Source organism: Pteropus vampyrus, unplaced genomic scaffold, assembly GCF_000151845.1.
Source record: "Pteropus vampyrus isolate Shadow unplaced genomic scaffold, Pvam_2.0 Scaffold93, whole genome shotgun sequence".
NCBI lineage: Eukaryota > Metazoa > Chordata > Mammalia > Chiroptera > Pteropodidae > Pteropus > Pteropus vampyrus.
Window position 1 is genome coordinate 1,906,381 of NW_011888874.1, and position 9,925 is coordinate 1,916,305.

The 9,925-nt window shown below is 33.3% G+C and overlaps 1 protein-coding gene across 2 annotated transcripts in view; it reads right to left on the minus strand.

Moving 5' to 3' along the window:
* The window catches only part of AGFG1 (ArfGAP with FG repeats 1), a 66,591-nt gene that overhangs the window by 16,415 nt on the left and 40,251 nt on the right, over positions 1–9,925 (minus strand). For both annotated transcript variants that reach the window (XM_011364059.1, XM_011364058.1), the window contains exons 4-8: positions 9,306–9,468; positions 7,931–8,084; positions 3,824–3,943; positions 1,550–1,759; positions 346–526 (exon numbers count right to left, since the gene is read on the minus strand). In XM_011364059.1, the coding sequence (XP_011362361.1) occupies positions 346–526; positions 1,550–1,759; positions 3,824–3,943; positions 7,931–8,084; positions 9,306–9,468 (828 nt within the window). The remainder of the gene's footprint in view (positions 1–345; positions 527–1,549; positions 1,760–3,823; positions 3,944–7,930; positions 8,085–9,305; positions 9,469–9,925) is intronic.

Sequence of the window (9,925 nt, forward strand, 5' to 3'; positions counted from 1 at the left end):
AAAACTGTACCTTAAAAGTATATAATCTAATAAATGATTCTCTGCTGAGCACAATTAAATCTGTATATAACTGTCCATTTTGAGATGTGTACATACTCTTAATTTCATTTTGGTGTTCAAGGAAAAAAGTAACGAAGTCTTTGATTAAATGAAAATATAAAATTATGGCAATTATTCAAGAATTATATTTTAATTAGCAAATTAAAGTCAGTTTCCTCAAATTTATAAAAATATTCAATAATTTTGAAATTATGTCCCCCACAGTCATTATTTAACATTACTATTCAGAGTTGCAAAAAAAGATCAGAAGATAAAGCACGAAGCAGGAACACCAAGACAAGGTACCTGCTAGCATTACTTGTGGAAGTGTACGCATTACTGGAGGTGGCTGCAGAGCTGAAAACGCTGTCTAGTTCTGCCAGGGCTGCATACTTGTCTGAAGATGCACTTGGCTGACTGGGAACTGAAACCACAGAACCAACAGGAGCTTTACCTGTGGTCCCGAAGCCACTCCCCTGATCACCACCTGTGAACAAACAAAAATAAATTACACTCCAAATTTAAAGTTATACTTTCAACTTATCAACCCACATTTGCCATGTAACACATGTGAATTTAAAACTGACGTGGAGCTAAATAAATGGACAGGATTCTAGAGGCTTACCTAATAAGGAATCTAAAAAATATCAGACAAGATTAATTGTGCTACACACCACTGTGGTAAAGATGGAATCTTGCAATTATAACAACAACTAAGACTCTACACCGATAAAATGTCTAGACTGTGCGTAAAAAAGGAATTCTCAAAAAGTGCTATGTAACATCTCTAGGACAGGTGCATTTCATTCATGTGAACATAAAATGCTGGACCCTGATATAAACAATTTATTAATACCATTTTCTCAGGGTTGTCCATGAGAAAATCAGAGACAGTAATAAGAGGAAATATTTACTGAGCACTTAGTATGGGCCAGGCACTGTTCAAAATGCCTATAACTGCAGGGTTCCATGCTATTTACTACCCTCATTTTGGAGATGAGAAAGCAAGCCCAGAGATCAGGACACAGAATCCAACTTGAAAGCAGACCCTTGCTGTTCCCCACCGCACTATGCATTCTCAGAGGCAAAATACTGGCCCAAAGACCAAACTAGGCATAAAAATACACTGTTAAAAAGGTTTTTAAAAATAAATATCAAGATATTAATAGAAAAGAGTTCAAAATGACTATACCACAGAAACCACCCAATAACCTTTCAGTTTTATTAATAAGATTTCTTACTTCAGTATGGCCTTAGAACAGTAAAGCATGCTTTCTAAGATAAAATTAAGTTTCTGTCGATTATTTTCTTTTAAAACTAGAAGGTATCCAAATTAGTTTCTATGCTTTCAGTTTTATAGCTGGTATTTCAGATCAAAAAAGTTATGAACAATTAAACAAAATTTCTATACAACTAAGAAACGCACAGCATCCTAAGATTTTAACACAACCAAATTTAAAGGTCTGTTTAATATACAAATTTGTATTTGTTTTGTTTAAAGCTTGATTACCTTGTCCGGCACTGAAGATATTGTCTAAATTAGCAAGTGCCGCATATTTGTCTGCAGTCTGTAGACCAGCTTTATTCGTTGAAACTTTACTAACAGTAGATGCTGTTTGATGAGTCTGGGAAGTATTGAAGGTTCCAAAATCAGCACTGGAGGATTTGGGGAAGTTATCAAAATGAGCAAAATTAGCATTTACTGATCCAGCACTTCCACCTGTAACAGAATAAACAAAACACTTGAAATTTCTAGACTTTCCCCAATATCCTCTGACAGATTATGTGATCATTTCTTCCTAAATTAAGTGTTCCATAAGCAATCCTACATTCTTATAGATAATAACTAGCAAACAGCATTCAACTTTAACCATCTACATGTGACTATAGTTTACGAAACTAGATTTTCAAAGGCCCTGGCTGGCAACATGAAGAATCACAAGTTTCTACCTGTAATTATCTACCCTGGAGTAAAGAATATAATAATTCTTAGGGGAGTAACTCTAGGCTACCTACCTGATTGGTTACTTTATAGAACATTCAGTTATATACTGTGATCTTTTACTAGTTCTCCTTAAAGAGACTCTACAAACAAAGTATCTTACGCTGTAAGTTTTTGTAGCTCTAATAAAGACTTGGTTGAAATGAATCCCAGGGTAGAAAATTAAAATGTCTAAGATGTACTATTCTGATCCAGAATTTCTTAAAAGGTGATCTTTGAGCTTTGGACTTATTTTACTTGAAGAGCTATTATTCTACATAATTTAACACATATATAACACCATAAAATCCTCAGTAAAATCATACCCTATTATATATAGTTCAAAAAATAAAAATTAGTATACAATATAAAAATAACTTAAATATATCAATTTTTGACTCTAAAGAGCATAACTCACCTAAAGGTCCCTATTGGATATATCTTGCTAAGATTTAAAGTCTGTTCTGTAATCTAGATACTTATTTAAAAGACTACCAAAAGATTAAAGCTAGGTATTTCATTCTATGCTTTGGATTCTACACTTTTGATACCAGCTCTTTATGCCTATGCATTAGTTTCAGTAATCAAAACAGCATATACAGTTATATTGTAAAGTGATAGCAAAGTAGACATAGATATTTTAAAAACAGGAGAGAGACACCTCTCTTTAAACAAACAAAAAAATTTCTATCAATTAGTTTTTTATAAAACATATACTGATAAAATTTCTCTCAAAACTAAAATTCTGGTTGTTTTCAATTAAAACCAATTAAGTGTGTATTTAAAAGATTGTGATTTATTATAAGTAGCTGGTGAACAAAGTACATACTAAAGCTTTCAAAGTTTCCGTGATGAAATTTACTTCACATTATTAAAAACAGAATTATTAAATCAACTAACTCTTATTGTATACTCTTATTGTTTAGTAATAGTGAAGAGGGGAGTAAAAATGAGCATTTATGAAAGGTTATTATTAAAAGATGATTAACATTCTATAAGTGAAAACGCCATGAAATACAGCACAAAACATACAAATTAGCAAAAGATGCCTACTTGACAATAGAACTTACTGTTGGTAGCCTGGAGAGGAAAAGCTGAAGAAAATTCACCAAAACTGCAGCTAGATGAAAGCATTCTAAATGCTGGACAGCCAGAAATTATGTAAATGATGACATTTAAAGAAAAAAAAAAAAAGAAAATTGAAAGAAAAGGCTTAAAGACAGTACACAAAGTTAAAGTTGAAAGAAAAGTAAATAGCCAAAGATCTAAACAAGGGTTCAATGAGTGTCTGAAAACAATACAGTTTATGGCAGAGTATTCAATGTTTAAAGACCAATTCCTGCACAGAAAACTATTTCCACATTTGATTAAAGTTAAGTTAAATAACCTACTCTTGACTAAATATATTTATTTTTCAAGCCTGTTGCCTTGAAAATTACTTATACTTTTAGTTCTACGGAAGCAACCAATTAGCCTCCTGTAGTTACGGCCTGAATCAATGTGTTCTATGAACCTAAAACACTTTTAGTACTCTAATCCCTCTGTTTATAAGAAGTTTAAGGAAGATTCGTGTGCAGGAAAAGGAGAATAGATGCTGTGAATTAGACAATATGCCAAAGAGTTCAGAAAAACAAATGATCACAGAAAAAAATAAAGATTTCAGGTTTCCCCAGAGCTTTGTAAGATAGAACTACTTTAAACTCAGATAATTACAGAATTTACTTTTAGAGTAATTTTTGAATCTACATCGAGAGAGTTTTACTTCATTTTAAACATTTAAGCATAATGCTGGAGAAGCTCTACCTGTAGTTTGGGGCTGAAAAGGAGAGTGACTTGCTGTGGGGAAACCTCCAAAATTACTCGAACCACTAGACTGTCCAAATGCATCAAAGTTTGCAAAATCTGCATTTGCAGAATTCTGAGCTGTAAATGGTAAGGAACAACATATGTTAATGAATATGAAAACTATAAATGAAAAACATGACAAATGAATTTAAGAATTTTATAAAGTTTCTACATCTCAGAACTCACTTTAAGGAGAATTCATTTAAAAATCAGATTTTCAATCCTATCAGCATTTATTTAGCCCAATTTCAAGCAATTTATCCCAAAATTTCCAAAACACTTTACGCAATCATAAATGTGTACACGATACCCTTTGAGTAACTTCAGGAATAGTACTGTAAATGTTACTCCATTAAAGGAAATTCTGAATTAAGAACACTAAATATATAAGTTATAGTGAAGCAAATAGAATCTTAGGATACAGTATACATTCTGGAAATTCAGATTTAAAATGGTAATGAGTGATTCATCAGCTGGATGAATCTAAAATATTGATATAAAGACAGTTTAATTACACTAAAGTTTTTTTTTTTTAAGTTTACAACTATGTCACACCATGGCATATAAAAATAAAAAAAATAAAAAAAACACGAATGTATAACAAGTAGGACACGACTGCCAAATAAACTAAAGATATTCACATTCTATTAGAAACCTGCCATTTCAAACACATTAAAATGTAAGATACAATGAGAACTAGTAAAAATTACAAGTACCCCTCATACAAAAAAGTTAAAACTCAATGGCCAGCAATGAGTGAAGTAATGAGGGAGCATATGATGGATATAATGCAACCACTAAAAAAGTCATGTAAAAAAATATCCAATCCTATATAAAAATGTTTATGACAAAGTAAGATAAACAGGTTAATAAATTCCAGATACATTTTCATGTGCCACTTTGTTAAATGATACCATGTACATAAAAAAAAATCTGCATTAACTCAAAGTAGTAAGATTTCATATAGGTATCATTTCCTTGTTTTCCTGAGTTGACCAAGCTCTTGAAATGAATATATGTATTCTACCTGTAAACAACCCCCCCCCAAAAATTACTAAACAAAATATTTTCCCATTAACAAAGCAAATATTATTGTTAAAAGAAAATCAGGAAAATTTAGAGCATTTTATGCAATACTGTTTTGTATACATCCGAGAGGGCATGACAGTAGAGGAGGAAATATACCTAAAACAGACCCCCTTTTACTAGATACCCGTGCCACTCCCTTCCTGAGTACCCTCACCTAGCACTTCTGAAACGTGGGGTGCTATCCCACCGGTCACTGCTCACACTTGGTTCTTAAAAATCCTTTTTAAACACGTTTGTCCCAGCTCTCAAACACTATACAGAAGTACCTAATTTAAAAGGCCGCTTACTGCTTGCTTAACAATATTCTGTATTTTCTGGATACCCTGCAATCTTATGTCACAATGAAATACTAATAAATTAAAATTTTAATTTCCTGAAAAGCATTTTGGACTACATATACAAGTTTAAATAATAAATACAAGTTTAAACACAGTTACCATTTAGTATTGCTGAGAACGACAGTAGGTAAGTACAGTTTAGTGCAAAGAGAATCTGAGCTAAGAATCGGAGAAGTCCATCCTAACATAAGTAACTGTATATAGCCCCGGACAAGCCCCCGATTGTTCTGGCTCTAGCAGTTTTCTCACTAGCAAAATGAGAAGATTCTCTAGATGCTCTCTACTTGCAAATCCAGCACTGTGATTCTACAACTTATGAGACAATAAGAATAAATTATTTAAGAGCTTTGAAATACTAGGCCAAAAAGAAGAAAATTCTACTAAAAGACAAAATTATTGTATAAGTCCAAAATATGTAATATTCATATAGATAATACAACTACAAACCAAATAGAGAACATGGAATAGGAAGTTCTCAAATTAAGAGTGGGCTACATTCCAAAAGGTAAGTTTCTAATTTTTTTGAACAATTTAATTATACAATTGAGAACAAATGAAATACATCTGTCTCTTGTAAAAATAAGAATTGGGTCCCTAAGCTCAAACAGATAGGAATATGTAGTATATAATACTACATATTCTACATTTAACTTATATTTAGAACATCATAAGGAGAAAATATACATGTAATGAGTGTCAAACATCATTAGGAAAAGAATCAGTTCGATGCAAACCATTTTGTTAGTCAAGTCTATTTTATCAAATTTTTATTTTCCCAGTGTTTCCCAACTAGAACACCAAACACATTACTCAAACATCTATTCATTATGGTAAGACAGGGTTTTGTAATATTTCTATCAGTTTTTATTTGCAGACACTGTATCTATTCATTATCTCCAACAACTTATTTTATAAACTTTTAAAATTTCTAAGTGTATAGAATGAAACTTTGGTAAACGCAACTTTAGAAATTAAGCAACTAATAAATTCAATACTACAAAAATTACTATCTGGAACCTTAGGCAATCTTTACACAAACAGAATGTGACAAAATAGTAAAGATACGTATTAAATAATCTTATTTCAAAAAGTACAAAGGAGTCAACTAACTTTAGAATTTAAGGCACCAGTGAATGAGCCCAAATTTTGCTGAGAGCTGTGTTTCCTCTTCAGTGAGAAACAGGTATTCATGAGAAAGGAAGGCAAATACAGAGACCAGAAGATGGAAACTTAACAACCCCCATCAAATGCAGCTGAGAGATAAACTTGGTTTCGACTATACAATATTTTAAATTTTTTTCATCAATTCTCATTTAAAATGAGAATATTTCACATTAAATAAACAAGATTTCTTGCTTCCCTTTAAAGAAAATTAATATATTTAATAATCCTGAACCTGTATTTCCATGTGGCAACAGATGAGAACATCCCCCTTTACAAAGGGCACCATGGTCTCTCCTGCACTGCATAATACTACTCATTTGTGTAACTGGGTGGCAAGGCAATTTAGTCTGACATCTCTAGTACATGACAAAAATTAATTGCAGTTTATAGTATGTAGGTGCTGTAATATGTTTATTACCAGACAAAATAACTATTAAATTCTGTAGGAAAATTATGTTTCTAACTACATATCTCTGCAGAAGATGACAAAGTTTTTTAAAAAAAGTAATAAATGAAGGAATGACAAATTTAGAATATCACAATTTTGCATAACAGATGCCAGAGCATTGGGCAACTGCTAACATTACAAACACAGATAATCAATATTATGTGCCTCTTAAACCCTCAGTAAGTAGGCTTGCCTCCACCATCACCACCCCCTCTCTAAATAACCTGCAATCAATCAAATCTCTATCAATTGACAGTAAAACACAGAGAAGAACCTAATAAAGGACACCACGCTGGCACAATAGACAATAGGACTGCTTAAAACTCAACAGGACAAATAACCTGGTTTGTTTAACAAATAAATTAGGAGAAAAAAAGGATGGAGGAAAAACCTACAGACTAAGAGAAGTATCTTACAAGTGCCATGTGTACACCTGATTTGAATAAACTCTGTGTGTGTGTGTGTGTGTGTGTGTGTGTGTGTGTGTATGTTTGAACTGGAATAAAAAAATTGAAAAATAATGAATTATTATTATCACTAATATTTAGGGAGTGGTAATACTACCATAACTACGCTTAACAAAGAAAGTCCTATTTTTATAGATATATATAAAATAGGCATTTAAGGATAAACTAATATGTCGAAAATGTGCTTCAAAATAATGAGAGGAGGAAACGAGTAAAATGAGAAATGAAACTAGATTAGCCATGAGAGATGGGTATACATAGGTTCTATTATCTGGTCACTTTTGAATATCTGAAATGGTCCATATCAAAGGATAAAAAAAATATGTTGGTCTTTTCCCATTTTTCTATGAAAGGAGGTCACGTCAATATCTGACATTAAGGTACAGTCTCTTTCGTGATTAAAAGGCACCAGGGTCACACGATTACATATTAGACCTCAACAGTCGAGTGATCAAACATTCTCAACAGAATATGTTTACTGGTATTTAAATTTAAACATGGTTGTTTCTTGGTGTTTTATAGACATCTCTGGCAAAAGCTCTTAGGGAAAAACATTTACCTGCATGACTGTTGAAATGTGCAAAGTTAGCAAAATTGGCTGTAACTGTTGACTGAGGAGCTGGAGCAGCAAATATGTCCGAGCCAAGATCACTTAAAAGGTCAAACTGCTTCTTTTCCTGCTGCTGTCCTTGAGAGCGACCTACGACAGGGGACTGTAAACCACATGTTAGCTATAAAGTGTTTCCAGTCAGATCTGCTAAATTTTTATAACAATATTCTCAATTCACTGAACTTAAGACACAGTTTAAGAACTATATCTTTTATTTATAGTTTTAATACTTTCTTTTTTGAAAAGCAACAATTTTAAACATCTATTCCCAAATTATCTCTCAATTTTAAGTAGAGTCAAAAGCAAAAAAATATAATTACAACAATTGTTACACCTCATGACACAAAATGGTCTTGCTGCTAAGACAGAGATGCTTTCATAGACATAACTGTATTCAGAGGAAGAGTTATGATATGCTGACTTAATTAACTCTCTTTTCATTTTTCACACAAACCTTTTGTAAAAATAGAGCAATTTAACCAGATGCTCCAGTATAGGGGTCCCCAACCCCTGGGCAGCAGACCATACCGGTCCACGGCCTGTCAGGAACCGGGCCGCACAGCAGGAGGTGAGCGGCGGCTCCCCAGCACTAGCATCACCACGGCATCACCGCCTCAGCTCCACCTCACCTCCGCCTCAGATCCTCAGGCGTTAGATTCTCTTAAGAGCACCGGTCCCCAAAAAAGATGGGGACCACTGCCCTAGTGTGCATGATTAAAAAGAGTGGGATTTAATTGAAACAGTACCGCGCCTCAGAACCATTCTTGTGTAGATATTACAGTATCACGCAACAGATTTGTCATAGCTCAGTCAACTATAATAAAGTTCAGAAGTACAAACTTTAGGTACTGACTTAGAAAAAGACTTCGGTGTATTCAGTTTTTTAGAATAAGGTATTTAATGCAAAGTCACGTGTGTTTCCATGATAAACGTGCTTTATAATCAACCAGGCATGGGAGAAAATTCTACTGCTTGAGAAATCCTTTCCTGCAAAAGTACATGACAGAGGCTGTATTGTTCTAACTGATGGTTACCACAGATTCAAATTTTACTAACTGTATGCTATATGACAGTTATAGCGACATTCCTGTATACCTTTACAAAACTGTAGAGAATTCAAAGAAACTCATATTAGTAAGAGCAAAGGAGCAAACATATACACATTCCGACCATTTAACCAACAACCTTTCAACGTGCTGTAAGCCATTCGTACAGAACACTACTGGCATACGAGGTTACGCTTCCGTCTTAAAGAATTCTCCAATTCATGACACTCAGTCCTCCTTTAAGTAGAAGCCCCTACAGAGACTTAACGGCTACTCACCTGACTAGGTGTGCCCTTATTCAAGTGCAGTGCTGGTGCTGAATCTCCCAAAAGAGATTTCAGTGGTTTGACCTCAGGTGTGCTGCTTGTGCTACTGGCAGAGGACCCTGAAATAGACGCATGAACTGACGCCACCACTTTGGCTTGTTCTGGTGGAACATACCTAAAACACATGAAAAGTTGAGCAGGCAGTTAACTAAGAAAAATACAGGAAATACTACAATCAAGAATGACAAGCTGAATTCTAATTTTGTATAAGACTGTTAATAATAATCTTATTTCAAAATTCTCTTAGAGTTGATAGTTGAAGACTACACTTAATTGAAATACTCAGAGGAAAGATAATGAAGACTAACACAAAACTTTTTTCATTTACTTAGTTTTTCTAACATAAACATAATAACTGCTTTTTTTTTAAAGAGGACCTATCATGATGAATAGTTAATACTATAATTTTTAAAAACTAAAGTATTGTAAGATCATAAGTAACATTCGGAAACAAAGCAGAAAGGGGAAACATTATTATATTACAGTGAACAGTGTAAAACAAAAAGGCTTATTACAAATCTAAGAATAAAATCAACAGCCCAATTTTTAAACAGGAGCAATTGACAAAAGGA